This window comes from Sceloporus occidentalis, unplaced genomic scaffold, assembly GCF_023333645.1.
Source record: "Sceloporus occidentalis isolate IW3139 unplaced genomic scaffold, rSceOcc1.0.p SCAF_219, whole genome shotgun sequence".
Taxonomy (NCBI): Eukaryota; Metazoa; Chordata; class Lepidosauria; order Squamata; family Phrynosomatidae; genus Sceloporus; species Sceloporus occidentalis.
This window is the reverse complement of record NW_028317199.1, coordinates 1,269,702-1,290,739: the sequence shown is the minus strand read 5'-3', so window position 1 is coordinate 1,290,739 and position 21,038 is coordinate 1,269,702. Positions and strand designations below refer to the sequence as shown.

Here is a 21,038-nt window from a genome sequence, read left to right as displayed (position 1 = left end):
CCGGGACATCAGCAGATCTGCCCAGGAAAGCACTGATTGCCCGCAATTTTTAGATGTAACGTAAATAGGATTTATTTCACTCAAAGGGTGGTTGATAAGTGGAACAGACCCCCAGTAGAAGTAGGAGGGGTCTACATAAGCAGCTCATTAGCATATCTCTATATTATTCTGCATAGTGTTGCTGCGCTCGCAGACAGCGTATATATATTATATGTATAAATATAGTATAAGTTGAATGAGCTGCGGTTTATTACCGTCTGTCTGAAATCATGAGACGGGGTAAGAATCGTTTGTAACCTTTCCGCACTGTGTGGCAATTTAGTATTTTATCTCAAAGCTACCCACTGGGGCACTAAAATCCATGAGGGTCAGAGTGTTGGGTTTAATGTAAGGAGGTTTTAACTTGCCAATTGGGTTGTAGATAAGCGGAACAGCCTACCAGTAAAAGTGGTAGAGTTATACTGTGACGGAATTTAACCATACGGCTCCTGAATATAAACAACACTGATTGTGGTTTGGGTTTTTAGGGCAGGAAAAATGGTTCCCACTTCTTTGTATACTTCAGTTAAAAAGAAAAAGCAGACAAACGATGCAATTTACCCGGGTGGACAGAAATGAAGTGAGCTGCCTTTGGATGTAATCTCCTTTCACACAGACTCGGCTGTAACGCACTGCTAACACTTTTTAGAAGCAGAATAAATACGATTAAAATTCATAATTACTTTAAAAAAAAAATATGTAACGGGTCCCTGAACAACTTTAAAATATCACTGTACGTCAAAAAAAAATGCACATATTTTAGATGCGATCTGCGGTGTTTGTTGTCTACGGAGAAGGTGGCGTAAACAAACACGAATGTTTATACCGTGTAACCGAAGACAAGCCTGTGACGTCCCGGTTACTGCTTGCTGCGGGTTTAACTAAAACACAGACGGAAAAAAATAAAAACTTGCTGGTGATCTTTAGCAGTATTTATCCATGCGCAGTATATTACCTCTATGGGGCAGCTACAAACACATTAAATAAAGCACCAGCACAGGATGCAATATGAGCAGGGCTCAGAAGAAAGGCAGCGGCCGTTGCATGGAGCAGACGTGATGGCTGCCTGCACCGGGCCATCGAGAAAAGAAAAAAAATATTATGATCAGACATTATGCCACAGCCAGCCACCCCTACCTCTGAATAAAATCAATCACAAATACTAAAAACAATTCCCCACACCGGATCACAACTCCTATCACCGTTAGCAAGGCCGATAAGGTTGATGGGAGTAGTGGGCCCACAAGCGAGAGGCTAGCATACTTGCGAAAAGGTATGTTTTTATCTAAACTGTATTGTGTATCGGGTCATTTAACCCTCTATCTTCTGTGTAACTTGCCCTATTCTGTGTGCTGTAGCCAATGAAATGCGCAGGTCATGTAGCGGGCCCTGTATAAATATATACTAAAACATGTGCATTTGGGGTATTTCTGTAATGTGGAGATGCGTTTGTTGGGTTTCTCTGCAGTTGCGTGGAATCTGTGCAACCAATTGTAAAAACACATGGAAAATTTGGAGAAAAAAAGCAACACAAATTAATGTTGCGTCTCCTTCTGCCAGGGATCGGTGACCCGCTGGTTGTAGGATACGTGTCTAACGAAATACCCCGGGCTTATCTTCTCTCAAAAGAATACATACTTCTGTGGGGGGTTTCGGGCTGGTGGGCTTCTAGACAGCCCCAAATGTGACACAGGCTTCACAAAATAAAAATTTCCAATTTCCAATAAGTGTTAAGAGTGGCATGGGGAGGGTTAAGTGGCATGGGGGGGGGGTTCAATGGTTTTCTGGAGGCAGAGTGGCATATAGGGGGCTAAAAAGCATATCTGGGGAAGAGTAGCTTATAAGGGAGGCAGAGTGGCAAATAGGGGGTTAAAACTCATTCCAGGGAGGCAGAGTGGCATATAGGGGGTTTAAGGCATTTCTGGGGGGCAGAGTGGCAAATAAACCAAAATTAAAAAAATAATAATAATAATAATAATTTTTATTAAATACGAAAAAATTGTTTACATGTGAATATTTACTAGTAAAACTTTTTTCCTAAAGGATCGTCATATATTCAGGCTCTTTTTTTCCTAAAATTAATATTAAAATTTGGAGGGGGTCATCTTATAATCGAGCAAACGCAGTTTTTTGGGGTGTTTTAGTCAATTTAGCGACAATTATAGCAAATTAATGTATTCATCAAAGTAAATGTTTAACTGTAAATCTGAAAATGGCATCGGAAGAAAGCTCTGCCATGACACAAACCGGCGCCCCCCAAAAACACTCTGCAGCCATTCTTTGGAAGACGGAAAGCAGAATTCTACAGCAGATAAGAACGATTCTACTTTCAAAACCTCGCACCTTAGTCATTGCTCTCATCTCATGATCAGAACAGGCTTATGCATAGCCTATGTTTAAACCTCTGCTGAAAGGCTGCTCCACTTAACTACCTCCTCAGAGAAGTCTTCGTTGCATAGTGAAGTTAGCATACAGAAATCACATGACTTATTAAGTTCCTTAATATGTATCACGTGCCACCAGCATCTCATACAGCCATAGGTCTACTATGCATCATACACCAGCCGGGGGCCTGGCTTTGCCCACACCTTGCCATAGGCAACATTCCACCTTCCTACCCCTAGCCTGGAACTGGCCCATCCATGCTCTCCACAATAAATGTATATGGTGGGTATCATCCTATCGGCTGCTTATGTAAGAAAACGATGTGCACTAAACCCATATTTAATCACTTATCCAGCACCCCCACCACCACATGTATGTGTAATCGAAGGCAATTGAAACCACTGTCTATTAGTTGTGTTTATCAGACTTCTCTCTGGGTGCCATATTAGAGGGCAATATACTGCTGCGTAGGCCCAGTTGGGAGGCAAAGGGTTAACTCGTCCCCAACCCTGTTCCGGGTTCCCGATACTGCGCAAGATACATTTCCCGCCTCGCACGCGCGATATTAATCCGTAGCCACCGGGCCTCAGCCCGTGCCCCGACGCCCACGGGATCGCCATGCACTTCCAAGGCCCCGGAGGTAACGGTGGAGGAGGGGGAACCAAAGTAGGCCTCGGCCAATCCCGCACAGCCGCGGCCTCCCCTTATCGTATCGCTTTTCTAACCCCACCGCTGCCCGGTTACCTGTTGAGCTTCTCCTCCTGGATCTCCTTGAATTTATTCACCACGAAAGAGCGGAATATTTGCTCTATGTTGGTCGCCATGGCGCCCCGGACCTCCTCCTCCAGATCGCTTTCTCCGCCAGACTCTTTCCGACACACCGACGCATGTACGTGCGCGCTCGCGCACCCGTTCCGTGTTATTGGTTCGGCGCGGGTACGCGGCTAAGCGCTGTAAGCATTGACTGAGTGCGCGGGCACGGCTGGGGAAACTGGCGGTACGTCCGTGCATTCCGCCATTCCACACAGCGGTACCTGGCAGACGACTAACCCCTATCTTAAACCTGGAAGGGCGAAAGCAAAACTTTATTAATCACTGGGAGTGTAAGGGGTTAAAAGAGAGGACTGATGGTTGTGTGGGTAAAATCAGAAATGCTTAGGCCGAACGCATTAGTAAATCAATTGGAATATCCGCTATGTGCTCCCATAAAAAAAGACGGGGTAATGAAAGCACATAGAGGGTAGAGACGATGCGTTAGAGGCAGCGGGCCGTACGTATGGGGAGACTTGGATTAATAGAATTAACGTTTCCACCACAGGGAGCCCGATCTGCCTCAAAGGCGGGAAATGGAAGGGTTCCTTGGCTTGCGCGCACCCGTGGGGAGTAAAGTCCTCTGGGGGCGCGCACAGTGCAGCTTAGTGGCTGCTGGGGAAGGCTCTGGAAGCTCGCGGGGTGTACGCTGCCTCTGTGACTCCATCATAGCCGGTTATGCCCCTTGTTAACGCCAATTACCTTAGCAACGGACTTTCTATGTGTATCCCGGCCATTTTACCGAGATATCTGCTGCGTCTTTGTACCAACATTTAACATAGAATTTCAAGGCAGATCAGACCCATTCGGCTTCATCTTTTGTTACTCCTAGAAAGACTCGAACCATTAACCAGTCGTTGGCCTCGTCTTAGATTCAGGAGCCATATGTCTGTATTATACATGTTTAAATTCCCTCACTGTATTAGCCTCATCCATTTCTCTTGGGAGACTGTTCCATTTATCTACTACCCTGTCAGTAAAATAAAAACTTCCTTACATTACATCTAAACATCGGATTGTGGCCTCTTGTTCTAACACGTTTCCTCCTTTGAAATAAAACTTTCTTAAATCCCTGTATGTATTTAAATGTTTCTGTCGCATCCTCCAAGCTATACACATATTTAGATTGATTGTTGCTAAAAATAGCTGTGTTGTTTCTTTTGAGTGGGGGTTTTAAGATAAATGAAAGTGATTATTAACGAAAGATCTCTATCTGAGCAAATACTGCGGGAAAAATGTAAAAAGTATATTTGTATGCGTGTAAGAACTGATGCGCTTTACAATTAGTTTGGCAATTAATTCACGTTGCTCTCAATATGTAGGGAATAAGGGATTTAACCCCTTAATGACCAATGACAGGTCGGGCTGTTTTTCCGTGACCGGAGAACGGTCACAACTGCCACTGCGAGAGATTTTGCCACTCGCAAGATAGAGGCGCGTCATTTAAAAAAATAACCAAGTTGCCAAAGTTTCCAAGAGGGTCTCTGCAGACCCTCCTGAGAACTCTGGCTCCCCTTGCAGGTTGAATACAAATACTGCATTCAACCATGCAAGTCAATCGAACCCAGCATTCTAATCACAATGTGATTAGTAAAATATTTTTTAAAAAATACCTAAAAAGAAATGTGTTAACATTTAAAAATAATTATGCAGTGATGTCGCCATCAGGGGAACCTTCCAGTTCCAGAAAAATGTAAAAAAAAAAGTCCAAAAATAATAATAATAAAAAAGTTTATTATTATGAGCAAGTGCTAAAATTAGTGCTTTATCTTCAAAGGACAGGAGTGAAGAGAAGTGTTAGAACAAGAGGCCGTAATCTAAGAGGGTCAGAGGCTCAGATGTAATGTAAGGAAGTTTTACTTTACAGAGAGGGTGGTAGGTATATGGACGAGCCTCCCAGTTGAAGTGGTAGAGGTTAATACAGTGTGGGAATTTAAATGGGCATGGGATAGACATATGGCTCCTGAATCTAAGACCAGCGACTGATTAAGGTCTGAGTCTTTACAGCAGGGAAAACGGGCCGAATGGGGCCGATTTGTCGTCCCATTCTATGTTCTAAATATACAGGTGTTTTGTATGCGAGAGGAATTTTAAGGGAGAAATTATTCTTACTGAAAAACATAGTAAATAGGCGAGAAAAATGTAAGATTTGGTAAATCCAGTGAAATTAGATGATTTTTCAGGAGAATAAAGCATGGACTCCATCGTGATAATTGTCACTGACGTGTTTTTGATTTAGTTAAATACACAAGCGCAAAATATCGTAACGGAGACAGAAACCAGTTATTGGTGTATCTGTACAGTGCTACGGAATATGATGGCGCTATATACGACAAATAATAATCCCAAAATATTTATTTAATCAATTTAGCTCCAATCTGTGCCAAACATTGCAGTAAAATTTCGTTTTCCCCCCAATTTTGTAACAAACACATTATATATATACATTTCTTTCCAGGGGGAACATGCAATTACTGAAACTTACTATAACACCCCCGAGTACGGCAATACCCCACATGCATGATTATGGCATGTTTCTCAGATGTTGTGGGGTCAGAAATGGAGCCTATCGGTTTTCGAACTTGAAATTTTGACAGATCGCTTGCTGGTCTCATTTGGGGCACAGAAGAAGTCACATATTTCAATTTAACCCCATAAATCTATATATTTTCCAAAACCAGACAGCTCAGGGAATCTGGTTAGAGGCGTATCGGCATGTCCCAGGCAGCTGATTCCACGACGCCACGTTGGTGTAACAAAAAAATAAAGCATTTTTCACATCCGCTTTGTAGATTCATCCTGATTTGTTTCTGAGCGGATATGTAAAAGAATAAAAAAACATTATTGATCTGTATTCAGCAACCCCCCCCCAAACACAGCAATACCCCATATGCTTCGGTTAGTTGTGTTTCTCAGACATTGTGGGGTCAAAATTGGAACAAGTGCATTTTAGTTTGGAACTGTGACAGATCACTTTATTGGGTCCATGTATCATTTGAGACACAGTAGAGGTCCCATATTTTCAAGTTAACCCTGTGATGGTACCCTCCATCACTTGGGCCACTGGAGAGGCCTGAGAGCCAGCCTCCTCACTACCGACTATGGGCCCTGGCTTTGTAAAGACTTCTGTGTCACCCCCAGAATTATATCATCCCATCACTTGCTGAGGGGATTATCTCCGGCAGACAGCCAGGAAATGCAACCAGGGAGTGACCGCCATTGTTTCAGTCTAATGTCAGACACCCCCCCATGGTGCACTAATTGTATAAGGAAGCCCCCCCCCCGTTCCACCACTACAGACATTTACCCCGGTCAAGCCATGCCTGGAACTGATTCGGCCAGTAATAGATAGTGGAGGTTGGGACCCCATTGTATTGTTAATCCCTTTACTGACCCTATTGTCTCTGATTAAGGGGGCGGTTGTGTACCCATTGCATCCCAATATCTTTATTTACTGTATTGGCTCGATTATAGGCCGCAATGTTAAAGTTTGTTGCTATTTTAAAGAAAAAAATACACAAATGGAATGGTTAAACAGCATTTTAATAGCGCCGGGGTTAATGATCATGGAAAAAATATGTGAGACTTCCCTTTTAATGTACATAAGTAACCTAAAACAGACAGGGTTACAGTTATAGAACCACATTATGCCTTTCTTCTTGCTAGAATTGTTGTATTTGAAAATCGGTGCCAAATGGAGGACTCTCGTCAGTTTCACTGCTTTAACTAAAATAAATAAGAAATATTATCAAAAATAATAATAATAAAACAGAAGATCCTGCATTTCTTCTGTAATAAAAACAGAAGAAATGCATTTCTAAACTTGTTCGGAATGACATGCAGAATCTTGACACTATACATAATTTATCCTCCTTCTGCTGTATATTTTAAGTCACGCAGAAACTTAGAATTTCATTAGATTACACACCGCAAAGAAAAACAGCCGTAATAAGTGTGTTTAATGCGCCACTAAAAGAGTTTTTAAAAATATGGCAGACGCTTTCAACAAAACAAAAAAAAAGCAAATAAAACAAATTTATTTAAAAAACTCAAACATATCAGATCAGTGCTATATATGTATTTGATTGGAGATAAGACCCATTATATGCTTCAAGTCACTGGCATATATATATATTTTAATATATCCTTTTGTGTTTCTGTTATATATGAAATATATATCTCTCCTAGGACCTATATAGTCCTTAATGGCTCTGTTTCTTTAAATGGGTTTCATAAATGGCTGCACAGAGCAGTCCCACAGGTGACTACTTTTGAGTGGATTATTTAGTGGGTTGGGGGTGTGGATTGGCTCTGAGAGTTTGGTTACAGCTAGGAGTGGTAGGTGAAAACTTAAGTCCTGTATTTATCTTCTGATGGGAATAATCCTATATCCTAGGATATATCCTATATGTAAGGGATTGATTTAGCAGGTATATGTCCACAATGCGGATATTTATGCTTTGGTGCTCTCAAAGCAAATGATTTGAATACATCAGGTTATTTCTGTTAAAACAAACAAAAAATAACCCCAATCCTCCCCCCAGAGAGGGGTTTTATTTTTAACTGTATTTGAACGGAATGATGCTGTTTACTTTCTTTTATTTGATAATAGATTGCAAATTTAGGTTATAAATCTGAAGTATTTTTTGCACTTGCTTCGTTGTTAATGCTTATTGTTTTGAAATATCAAGGCACTTTACTGTGTGATTATGTGTATATATTAGATTTATCTCATACTTGCTATGTTTACTGTAGTTAGCTGAAGTATGTTGGATCAAACGTCTCCTTTTATAACTTTCATTTTTTTTTACCTTGATTTCTATTTGGCCTTTGTTTTTCTGTTTTTTTTCTTTATGCATACGAGCCCGTTGTGCATGGACTCCGGTTTTCATGAGAATTTGTGCATGCTGATCACTTTAAAAAGAGCTGTAAAATGTCGCTCCTGTAGCGTGTTGCATGTATGCCAGCTCTGCTCGCTTTCTCATTCGCGTACTAGCGGCAGCTTGGTGTCCAGTATGCGAGAGGAGCCCCCATTTATTTAAGTATTAAAGTCAAGGGGGGCAGCCAGTCATTTCTTGACAACTCTAAAAATACAAAGTATGCACAGATGTACATACAGAACAAAACGTACTGGGGTCTCTACAGAATGGGTGTAAATGTGTGTTTCGCTGCCTTTTGTAAGCGGAGGACTGGGGCAAATGTCTGGGTCGGTGCTGATCGGCAGGTTACTCGCATTTTACTAGCGCGGTAGATCCAGTGCTTTTATATGTGCTCGCTATTCCTCCCCAGTATGGCCCTGGTGTTCATGGCCTATTATTGATCCACTTATGGGACGGACACACACACACTGCACGTCTCTAGTTGCCCCTCTATTCAAACACTTTGGGCGAGTAGGAGGGATGTTGCTATATATATGAAAGTAAATCTTGTCAGTATAGTGTGTTGTATTTTGGGTCGTGTCCAAGGGAAGACCTCCCGGTAAATTGTTTAATGTCTCCCTGTTAAACCCCCTTTCTTGTTATCTGCAGGTTTAATATTTCCAAACGCTCCTGCAGTCCGAAACGTAAGCCATGAACCTCAGCTCGGATAAAATTGTGAGTATTTCGGTTTGCGTTTCCCTTGGAGGGTAACTTACAGGAGAAGATGTGTTTTTGTGTTTTTTGTTTTTTTTTTATTTTTTTTTAAATACCATATTTATTCAAGTATTCTGCGGTCTCTCCTTACAAAAGCTGCCAGAAGATTATTTTCTGGCAGAAGAAGGATCTTTACTGGAAGAAATGGCAGAGGAAGATGAAGACATTGATTTATACAATGAGGTGACGTTTGGATTAGGTAAGGAATGGTGGGTCATACGTTTGTAAAGTCTTACGCCATGGTTTCATTTAAGGTTAAAAAAAGCTCAGAATCGAGCATGTCTGTTTTGCATATATTTTACTAAAGGTGTCGCTCAGGTGTCACACTTAAAATTTTCGTGATGTGCTCGTTGGATACGCATGTAAGGGTTCTGCAGAATCCTCCATGAGCATATGCCCCTCGCCTCTGTTTTGCGGGAAGATGTGTTCAGCTGAACGCATCTTCTGATAGATCGTTTACCTACCACCGATCCGCTGCCCTGCTAGCTTGGCAGCAGGTCCAATAGGGTCCTGAGACACCCCTGTGATTTCAAAAGTGTTGCTTTTCTGACACTGATTGGCTGCTTGAAGTGAGAATTGTCAGGCCATAGAGGCAGCAGGGAGCTGCAGCTTCTCCATAAGGTAACACTGTGTGTATATTGTGCTTTAGTGAGGATGTGTAAATGTATGCAACACACTTTGACAAATGCAGATCTGTAACATTTAACGTCCTATAAAATTATTCGTAAGACCAAGATTCTGAAGATGAGGTTTCAAAACCAGTGGAGCCTGAGAAGGAAAAGCCTGAACAGAGAGCTGAGGTGAAGGATGAAGAAGTGGAATCGTCGGTCAGATCACCTGCCAAAGAACAAAAGGAGGACAAAAAGTATCATATTCAAGAAGTTAAAATTGTGGTGGAATCTTATAAAGACGCAGAACGTTCAATAGAAATGGATGATAATCCAGACAGATCGCGCATGGAAGATTCTGATTTGGGAGACCCTGCTGTGATGAAGGCGTATCATGGAAAACCAACATTAGAGGTAACTTGAGTTTAGGAAAAACGGTACCATATACCTATCTTAAATGTATGATAAAAGTCCTATTTGCCCACCATGGACTTACCCAATTCAATGTAATACCTACAACATTCACTGTGAAGGGTAATCTGATATCCATGTCTCTGCAGCAGACATCCAACATTTATTAATAATAATATTATGCGTACTACCTAATTACTCTTTGTATAACACAAAGGAGTAGAATTATGGGTTTTCAGACAAACGTTAGTTGCTTTTTCAATTGACGAGGCAATAACCTATCATTCCCTGAGTTTGTGTAACATTGGTGATTAAGTGTTTCTGATTTACGGCTATAGAGACACAAATTAACACAATGTTTCTAATGCTGATTTTTAATTGCAATAATGATAGATCCAGAAAGACACAACAAACAGAGCTCATTCTTCACTGGTGCTCTGTATTTATGATCAAAACTGCATTTTAATTTTTTTTTTTTTATTCTCTCTAGAGTGTGGACAGCGCCGTTGTGGACAGTGGAATAGGATCTACTTGGTGTGAATTTGATACAGAATATGAACTGGTAAATTACCCTTCAGTTTGGTGGCTGAAATATAGACTTTTTTTTTTATCCTCCCCCCCCCCCCCTTTTTTTTTTTTTTTAATTTATATTTATTTTCTTATTTAATTTTTTTTGTACACCCAGACCGGGATGGATTCAGGACTTTGGGAGGCCTCTCCAAAAGGTTCAGCAGCACTAGCTAACCAGATTTTGGAGGTAAGTTGTTTTTTTTTTGTTTTTTTTTTTTTGTTTTTTTTTGGTTGGTGGTTTTGTGCATCTGAATTATTTGAATGTGGAAATTCTCTACGCTGTAGGTGGAACTATGCAGTATACAACTATGCCAGCTTCATAGGTTTGAAGTGCAGGAGACTCCAGGATTCATAATCTTGTAATTTTTTTATAGTGACTTTGAACCGTTCTCCACTATTTAAACATTCCGAACTGTGACTTAAAACAGGCCCAGGCATTTTGAAGCACAGCATCCCAATGTTCCTCCTACTCTGTTTATATATATATATATATATATATATATATATATATATATATATATATATATATATATATATATATATATATATACACTGTATATGTAGATGTTTGTATTGATAAACTTACATAGAACCTTGTAGGGTCTATTTACTAAGCAAAGACCTGGTGAGAATTTTAACCCCTTAATGACAAAGCCCGTACATGTACGGGCTCAAAATGCATTGTTTTCAATGGGTTTAGGGACCGCCCATTGCCCTTAAGGGGTTATGGGGCGTGCAACATAATTGGAAAATGTAAGTCAAGATAGCTGTGTTGTAATAACAGTTGAATTGGCGATTTCGCCATATGTCCCCTTCTACCATATAACCAACACCAACCTCTATATAGCTCTCTTCCAGCAGACCCCCTTATACTAATCTCAATCAGATCCCAGTGTCCCAATATTTCCCTTTCCACGAGATCACCTACAGATACCTACAAATCTTCCCTTTGTTGCATTTTTCTTTTGGCAGGACACCTTAGGGCATGATGTCTTAAATCATTACGTTGTTTCTTACTATCTCCCACACCATGCCCCTTGGTTCTCCACTGCATGAGGTGGACAACCGGTGTGCCCGATGGTCAGTCTGTGTCTGAACTCATGATTTATTTATAATTTTTTTTTTTTTTTTATATATAATGGACAAGATTTAAATGTTTATAGTGTACCTCTTCAAGTCCAACGATGCCTAAGGGCGACCTTGCAGATGTTGGTCTGTTTATACTAAATGGTAAAGATGACCAGTGGGAACCGCAACTCTCTGGCAAACTCTCACCTTTAGTGAGTTAACACTTTCATTTTAAAAAGTGAAACGTGTGGCAGTCTTACTGTTTTTGGACATAACGTGCAAACTGGTAGGTCTTTATAAAAGATCATGCAGCTTTAGTGAAAATATCAGAAGTGGGAGCTATCCACTTAATAGAAAGTTGATATGATACGTACAACACGCGTGAAAACTAATAACACAAACTGCCGGCAACAATAACACCTTAAGACATACAGGTACAGAACATACCATGATTATAGCATAGGTCATGTGAGGAGCTCGAGGTGAGCAGAACAGATGGTTTGTTTTATTTGTGCTTATGGAACATATTGCGATGCCTTTTTATGTAAGAAAAGTGACTTTTTTTTTTTTTTATTTTTTTTTTTTCTTCTTCATTGTAGGATAAAGCAATCCTTAGAGTTATGGACAAGGCACCTTACCTTCCACCAATGAACCTGGATTTCCTGGACTCTCCCATTAGAGGATATATGTGTTCACCGAGACTCAAAGGCCCGGAGATGGGTGTGATGTCTCCTAAGCCTTATCGGCAGCGCTTCATGAGGCAGGTGAGTGGATATCCGAGAAATCGGTGAAAATATCTATAAGAAATGTGTTGGTGTCTCAAAGCTGTTGGTTCCAACCAAAAGAAAATGATTTTTATAAACGGCTTTTTATCCATTTAACGGTTTTTATCTGGCAATCGGTTATCCTCTAACTTACCGGATGTAAGATGTAGCAGTCGGTATGTGCTCCAAACTTGGGCAACACATGTACACACCTGCTTAGCGTGTTTTTTTTCTGGTATGGCCACCTAAAAAAACAAAAAAAAAAAAAGGGGGATTTAAACACGCATGGGATAGCATATAAGGCATCCCTAAATCTGAGATAGGATCAAACTAATTGATTAATCTTGCCGCAGAATCTAGGCAGACTAGATGGGTTCTTTAAGTTATTTGTATTCCTATTACTAGTAGTATTTTTCGGTCAGAGGTTAGAAGCTGACCTAGTATATGGGGGGGGGGGTGTATCTCTATAATTCTACTTTTTCTGAATCTAAATATCTTTTTTTTTTTTTTTTTTTTTTTTTTTCTTCAGCAATCTCCACTGGCAGCCCGCCCTATGCGTCCATCCTATCCATTTACCCCACCAAGAAGGGGGCATCCAACTTTTACACCAAACCAGGTATTTTCTCTTTAGTAAGGAATTAGATTATTGTTGCTGCTTGACCACAGCTCACACTTTAGTGTGCAAAGAGGGGGATGACCTTGCCTGTAATAATGTTCTCCATTTTTAATTGAGTCATTAATTAATCAATGACTGAAATGGATTTGCATATTAAGCCTTACGAATACTTCATGGTAGCTTCTGTTACAGTTTTGTGCATTTTATGCAAATTATTATATATAAACATGTGTATATTTTTTTTCTTTTCCTGTAGTCTCCGGGTTTTATGTCTCAGACTCCCTTTAGACCTATGTCTCCCAATGTCAGCACACCATCCCGTCCTATGACTCCAAAAATGGTCCGTATGCACTTTGGCCCAATGTCGCCCAGTCCGAGCATGTCCCCCTTCTTCAGTCCTATGGGTAACACACTGCAGAGGTTTAAGTAAGTCAATACCCAACCCTGTCTTCATTACTGTGAATGCATCTGCAAGTCTTGCTTTGTTTGATAGTGAAGGCGTGTCTTTCAGGTAATATACACAGGTTGTAGGCTTTAAACTGCACTTAAGGCTACATATTTAGTCCCCAATTTTTTATTTTTTTTTTATTTTTTTTACACTTGTGTCGCCAAAAAAATTAATTAAAATTTAAATTATTTAATGGGATGCTGATTTTAAGTTTTTCCTTGTTAATCTCTCCGCGGACCACCCCTTTAGTAATGCTAAGGCTTAAGGATAATGAATCTTTTGGGATAATAAATATTACAATAACCACAGTATAGTACGAAATGTGAAGTATTGGAAAAAGATGTAATACTATTGTAAGCATGCACGTGCAAAGAGGACATTTGGATCGCTTGAATGTATTATACAAATCCCAGCATGCATTTTTAATAAAGCTCTTTAAATAGGTCAAATCTTTGCAGCATCATGGAACCTTTGATGAGCTCCATAATACGTTTTTCTTATCTCCCATGATGCAGGGTTCCAGGTCATGTAACACAACTACATCCTCAGCATCGCAGAATACTTAATCAGCGCCAGAGAACACAGAGGTAACGGGAATGGTTCGGAACGGCCGCTTAATGGGTATATGTAGTAGGTGCTGGACCAGTGTCCAGATAATCAGCACTACTGCAAATATGCTGGTTTCGGTTTATTCATTATAATCTTAGATTTTATAAGGTCGTATGAGAGACTTCATAGAAGGATATATATATAATGTATATGTAATTATAATTTCTTCTATTTATCACCCCTGCTAAGTTCTACACGGAAGCAGTGGGACAACAGGCCCGATCCATATGCCAGTCTCATGTCTCAGAAAGAGAAGGAATGGGTAATTAAACTGCAGATGATTCAACTGCAAAGTGAAAACCCCCATTTGGATGATTATTATTACCAGGTATGTGACAAGAAAAAAACCCCAAAAAACACAAACTCATATTCTGGCCTAGGGCAGTGGCCCCTTCTGCTGCCCAAACTAGGGGCCTATTTGATCCAGACGCGCTGCTTGCTTATAGGAAACGGTTGGGAAGATCAGAGCTCTTCCGTTCCGACGTCTCTATAGTAGACGGTATTTTTTTTCCCCATTGACTTATGACATCCATTGGATGACGTCATATTTCGTCCCTCAGAAGAAAGGGAGGATAGCCCAGCCTAATCATACTACTGAAAATGTTCAATTCCAATGTAATTTAGGGAATCTACTTTTCCGGAATAGATGTTTCTCCACGAGGTTATGGTACATACACGTTTCAGAGCTTAGAATTCATCATCCTGATGTCTGCTCTCTTATATTCTTTTTGTGTTGTAGACATATTATGAGAGGTTGGAGAGAAGGCTGGCTGAGGAAGAGCTTTTGGGGGAACGGAAAAAACGGGAACCCACTAAACTAGTTACTCCTTATATACAAAAGGCAGAAACCTATGAATCCGGTATGTAGTATTAACTGGGGGTTTAGTGTGTTGAGTGAATAAAGCTCATGTATATACAAAAAATGGCGACTGCAATGAATTACATTTGCCTCTGTCGTTGAGCTGGGGGTAAAAACAGCCTAATGGCTATGTGCTAAATATTGAAAGTATTTATTGTGACTTTGTATCTACTTCATATTTGCTAGTGGTCCACATTGAAGGTTCCTTGGGGCAGGTGGCAGTCTCTACCTGTTACAGCCCCCGAAGAGCAATTGATGCTGTCTCATTTGTTACACCAGATGAAGTAAGTATTCCTTTTATTATAAAGGAACAGTCTAGTCCCACTATTTTATTTCTAATGCATATTGAAGTCCATTAAGCATGTAAATTCTTTAGTTATTGGTGTGTGTGTGTGGGGGGGGACTATTTCTGTTGTCGTCTTGTCCACTTGGAAGCAAGGGTGTAAAAGGGAACCACAGGCGAAAATAACCTCAGGTCCCCTGACGTCACAAGCAGCATATGCCCCCAACTACGAACACATGCTAATTATTTAAGGAACACAGGAGCGTCACGAGCTTGGCTGTGACCCCCTGAGCCCGTGTTACTCCGCTGCCTGGCAGGCTTAGTGTGTAAATTTCTTGCACATACAGTTTGCTCTCCCGTTGAGGTTGATGCTGCAGCCAATTGCATTCGTTCTAACAAAACATGAGCGATCAGATAGCATGCATGTGATTGGCTTACTAGAAAGCTAGTGCTACACAGCATGTGCAAGTAGCATTCTGGGTTATGCTCCCTGCTTTCAGTAGAGGTAATTGGTTATATAAGTGATATAACGATCGTCTGCGCATGTCTGACACTTGTCATTAGCTAAGTAGGTCTTGGGAGGATGTGCACAAAATTCCAGTGATGTGGGACCCCCCCCTTTAAAGGGTAAATGGGCGGGGAGTGGGGCGTGTCAAGACTCCGCTCCCACAACCCAGAAAGTTCACAGGTATAAATGTGATGGAATATAATATATATATATATATTTTATTTTTATTTTTTTTTACAGCATTTGCTGTGTGTGCGCTGATCTCTTGCTTTGCTTGTACATGTTGTTCGTTTCAGCAGCACCACAGAATCTGAATGTGTAGTTTTTTGGGGTGTGATTCCTCTTCTGTATTTTCCTGCACCAAAATGTTTGTCCATGATTTGACAAAGGGTCTCTGCTTAGCGGTTTTTTATCTCATTTTTGTAAGTTACTCCATTGACGGCTTGTTAAATGCACTAGTGCTCCACTTTAACTTCTGGTGTGTAGATCTTCCTTTACTTTACACATTCTTTAGAATATTTTTGTACATTCTTTCTTGGTAACTGCAATAAATAATCCGGCTCTATACGTCCAAACCAGCCGCTGTAAAGGGTAACCTGTATAGTTGGAAGTCCATGATAAACATTAATGGCAAACTTTTTTTTTTTTTTTTTTGTCCAGGATATCAAAGCTCTTGGTTATCAGAAGTTGCGGGTTCTCAGACATGTAGAGAAGGTGAGTAATTGATTCTGTTGTCGTCGTTTTTCCCCCCTTTTGGTTCATCTGTATAAAGCAAACAGATCCCAAGCTGACTTATCAATTACAGACTTTTTAATAAAAAATAAATAAATCCTTGAACCAAAGGGTTTTGTTTAACCTACCTGTCCCAGCCACCACTTGGCTTAATATACAATAAGGTAGATGCTACTTGAAGGTAGGTGGCTTTAGTGGCCATAGGCAGCTATTGGGCAGATGCCTGCCTGCCGCCATCCTTCCATGGGAATTTGTTCTATGAACCTGCTGTGCAGCCATCTGATGAGTAACCAGCAAGTAAATAAAGCGCATGAAAGAACAAGAAGACCTTACCGAGTCTGGTTTTGCTTGGAAATAAATTCTGCTAAGCCTGTTGTAGGCGAGTGAAACTTTTTTTTTAATTTTTTTTTTGTTTTCGTGGCTTACTGCTTTACGTTGTCTTTCAGCACGTTTACAATTCTCTTTCAGTTGTTTGTAATGTTGCTAGAGATTGAAGAAATGGAGAGGAAAATGTGCCACGTGTCTGGGGAGCAACATGACCGCTTCCAGCAAAAACTGGACTACAAAGTGCAGAGACTGTACGGCTCCCTAAAGGTCACAGCCTGCAATCATGAAGCGTACGTGATTTAAACCTCGGCGTATAGAAACGCCGCGTTAGAGCAGGCAACCGTGCTTTGTATGTAGTAAAAAAATAATTATAATATAGTGGGTAGAAATCAGTGCCTTTTTATCGGACACAAACATTTTCTTTCTCTTGCGTGAAAGCATACGTGGACTTACTATAGGTAAGGTGTCTAAATGATGGCCACAGTGAAGGTTTCTCTGCACTATTTACATGTAAGGTTTAAGTTTGAATGTGCTAATTTCATTGGGGGTAGTGGTGTACCCTTCCTAGGGAGACAGGTCTAATGTGGTGGCAGCCCCCCTTGGCCACTCTATTGGGAGAGATCGTTCTATCTGTGCCAAAACAAATGTGGCCACTCTTTCCTCCCCAATATGCCTCTTTACAAGTGGGACACCATGGACCTCTCTATTATTGTAATGCTTTAAAGCAAAAAAGATGGGGAAAAATGGGGACTGTCCCATGTGATGATATTTGGTATAGAGCTCGCCCTGATCTTTGCCTCTTTTAAAGCGCGGCATTAAGAACATTGGCTGTCGTTGTGTTATTGATTCTGCTACACATATATATTGACAGTAGAGATATTGGTTGCCTATTGCATGTACGGTCCTTTACGATCACTGGGTTCCTCTTGCAGTGAAACCGAGAACAAGTTCTTGCAGTTGTTAGAAGTGGGGAAAGGCAAGAAGTTATTGGTGCGCCTGTTTCCATTCCTGCACAGCGAGCAGGCAGGAGAAGTCCTCCTCGTGGTGGTCCATCATTTGTCGTTCCTCATTAAAAATGATGCAGCAGAAAAGGTGATAACTTGGTTGAATTTACAGGCAGTTTTGCCCAGAATGTACTTGTCCTGATTCTCATATTTTATCTATTTGTTTCCTGTAGTCTCTTCCCATTTTGTATGGGCCTCTGACGGGTATAATTAATAGGCTTACGTTCACCGAGCTTATCGGCGTTATCCAAGAACTTACCCGACCTTTACCGGACACTCATGAGATGCCTCTTACTGTGGCGTTTCAAAACCAGGTAAAAGCTACTTGTCTGTAAGAAGTGAAATATCTAAGCATTTTCTTTTGGGTTTTTTTCTCTCTCCTATAGAAGGTATTGCATATAATGATGTGTATATATACTGCTGACTCGTTTACATCTATCTTCTTCCAGTTCGGAATATCCCTGTTATACTCTTTATTAAGCCAAGGAGAGCGTCTCCTGTCCTCTGACACGCCAATGGAACCCTGCATTGGTGACTTTGAAAAATGGTAATCCGGTCATTTTCAGCTATTTATACCCAAAGCTTTGACTGTCTTATGAGTGGCTGAGTAAGTGTGGCAAGGAGAATATAAACTTTTTTCTGGTTCATATCTGTAGGTGGGGGTAGTGCATGTGTAGGGGCATGGAGATATTTGTTCTCGGTTTACCTTCAATAAAACCATCTGTGTTTGGCAGGGTAGATCTTGACAAATGTGCCCCCAGCACGTAAATGCCCTATGCTATTGCTTCTTAACTGTGGTACATGTACACCTTGTGTTGCTGCCAATAGATTCAGGGCTGCCTGACACCATTTACTGTCAAACGTTAAATATATACAAGTTGTATAATACAACTACTAAATAAACTGCATATAGGTAACTAGAATATAGATTAAGTATAGAGATATCTGGTTGGAAGAATGTAGGTAAACTATGCCGTAGATGGCATAAGACTTTTGAGTTTGCCGTGGGAATAGGTAATAAGTTTGTATGTATGTATGTGTGTATGTGTGTGTGTTTTTAAGCATAATGCTCAGCCTCTGGTCTATTTTACCTCTGTTACATTTATAAAATTACTTAAATTTTGTTGGTAATATACGACTTACCATCAGATTTTGAGGACTGGCGATATGGGCACAATGTTGATGACTTTAAATAACCAGCTATATTTTTCTTATACAGGACAGACACGGTGTTCCTAGTTGCAAAAGAGTTATCCCATGTTTCAAAGTCCTCTATGGTGGAACCACTTTTCTTGCCCAGCAACTTGCTCTCCCTATTCTGTCGTTATCTGGACAAACAGACTATTCATAAGCTTGAGGACAAAATGGAGTAAGTTGCCACTGAATATTTTTACTTTGACTACATGGAGTGATTGAAAGTTGTATCTCCTGAAGATCTTGATGCATGTATTTTGCTCTCTCCCCTTAGATGTCCTACAGCGCCCCCATACACATCGGTACCTTCGTGAAACAAGGAGAAATCCAACTTATTAATTCACTTGCCATAGGTCTATGATGAGTGGAATTTCCATTATCGGAATTTAAATATTTAATCCTGTTTTAAAGGAAATTTTGGTTGCATTATCTGTTCAGACGTGGTCATGGCGTTCAAATTTTGATGAACATGTGCCACAAATCTGAACGGCATATCGACTTTTTTTTGTTTTTTGAATATTTGAATTAATATGATGTAAAATGGGGGAAGAAAATTATGAATGTAAGTTATTTTGGTTTGTGTGAATTATTTGCACATTTGCCATGTACAGCACTTGCAAAATAAACTGATTGTAAATGGGTTTTTGTGGCTGTTTTTTACATTGGGCTCACGCGTGTAATATTGGTGGAAGGTGCCATATTGGACACTTGGAGGTTTTTTAACATAAACGGGATTAAAATGTAATTGTAGGTCAATTATCTCATGTGGTTTTTGTTTTTTTTTGATACATCTGGAGCAACATCGGTCCTATCGGCCCCTGACCGTTTTGAAAATGTTACTTTTATTTCAAAGCCAATAAAAGCAAAACTAAAAGGAATAAATGTTTGAGACATCTCAATGCATTGACTGCATTTCGGAAACTAAGGCACACGGTACGGTAACATGGTTGAGTGGGGAAAAAGTAATCTGATTTTAACTCCTGAATTGGGTATTTGGTGTTTCCTTAGTTGTGACTTTTAACTATTTGGATAATAAAACCACAGTAAATAAGAGGTGAGTGATGTCTTGGCCTCCTTTTTAGTCTGGTCCTGGCCCTGAGAATACACTTTTTGTTTTTGTTATACTATAGATTATCAGTTTCATATGGCATTGAAGTGTTGGAGGAGGAAATAATGTGTGTGGGAATGGACTATTACATATAGTCTTGTTGTGGTTCCCAAAGCAGCAGAATTAAAATCGCAAGCTGCCTAAGTGGCACGCAAATTGGCCATTGCTGGACATTAGTTAAGTGGGATCATTAAAAGGTCAAGGAGGTTAGGGTATTTAAGTTTTGGCGGGCTAGGTCCGCTAAATCCAGTTTTTGGTTGCCAGGCAGGTAGATTAGATAGCACAGCAAATTGGTTGATCAGCTGTGCTGCAACACGAGCGTTTGCGCAAGCGTTCTGTGTGGTGGGAAAATCAGCGCAGCTGATTGGTGCAATCGGCTGAGCTTGCGGAGCGAGACAATTTTGAACTGAGCGCGCAGAGAGTTTAACTTACCTCAAGCGAACTCTTCGGAAAGCTGTTGCTGAACAAGTGCCCCCCCCCTTATAAATTTGTTATATGTTGTAGTTTTATAGGGGGTAAAGGTCGCCTCTGTGTTGAGGTCGACAGAGGCTTGGTGGTTAAGCAATCTGGCTAAGAAAGGGTGTATTGTGTGTGTGTGTGTGTGTGTGTGTGTATATATTCGGTTATTACGTTAAATGGTTAATGTTTTGTTAATGCCTCTTATACCCCTTTAAATAAAGCTTAAAGCTACCGCCATTTATATAGAGTTTATAAACTGTCTGTGGTTTCTTCATTTTACTGGTTAAGGGTTAATATGTGCATGCAATGGACATCATGTCTAGCCACCAAAGTGTTTCTGAAACCACCGGGTAAACATACCAGACCTTGAGATGGGACGGGGGACTCGTATCTAATGCCAGCAACTGCTGTTTTGAATAACAAAATTCTCCCCTGCTTGACTCAGACATTATTTAGATGGGCTAAGGCTTTTCTCCTCGCTAGTCACCTGTTTCTTGTTCAGTGCTGCCCTATACCTCCTGGAACTCCCTTTCACCGTCCATGATATTCCTTCCGAATACTCTATTATTCCCTTAAACGTATGGACTGTAAGGAGTGCTGCGT

General features: G+C 40.5%; 1 protein-coding gene across 1 annotated transcript; it reads left to right on the top strand.

Moving 5' to 3' along the window:
• Positions 1 to 8,804: 8,804 nt before the first annotated feature.
• LOC149277324 (protein PAT1 homolog 2-like) lies at positions 8,805 to 19,182 on the top strand. Its single transcript, XM_089503078.1, has 19 exons — positions 8,805 to 8,828; positions 8,964 to 9,066; positions 9,597 to 9,889; positions 10,377 to 10,448; positions 10,572 to 10,643; positions 12,124 to 12,288; positions 12,818 to 12,904; positions 13,161 to 13,330; positions 13,868 to 13,939; positions 14,151 to 14,289; positions 14,701 to 14,821; positions 15,007 to 15,104; positions 16,272 to 16,325; positions 16,812 to 16,964; positions 17,613 to 17,762; positions 17,848 to 17,988; positions 18,124 to 18,221; positions 18,894 to 19,043; positions 19,143 to 19,182. The coding sequence occupies exons 1-19, from the start codon at positions 8,805 to 8,807 to the stop codon at positions 19,180 to 19,182; spliced, it is 2,202 nt and encodes a 733-aa protein (XP_089359204.1).
• Positions 19,183 to 21,038: the final 1,856 nt, after the last annotated feature.

What these genes read in the sequence shown, in the direction of transcription:
- LOC149277324 (XM_089503078.1), top strand. Translation starts at nt 8,805, where the DNA reads ATGAACCTCAGCTCGGATAAAATT. An exon ending in AAAATGATGCAGCAGAAAAG is followed by an intron (nt 17,763 to 17,847) that starts GTGATAACTTGG and finishes TGTTTCCTGTAG; the next exon opens with TCTCTTCCCATTTTGTATGG. An exon ending in ATTGGTGACTTTGAAAAATG is followed by an intron (nt 18,222 to 18,893) that starts GTAATCCGGTCA and finishes TTTCTTATACAG; the next exon opens with GACAGACACGGTGTTCCTAG.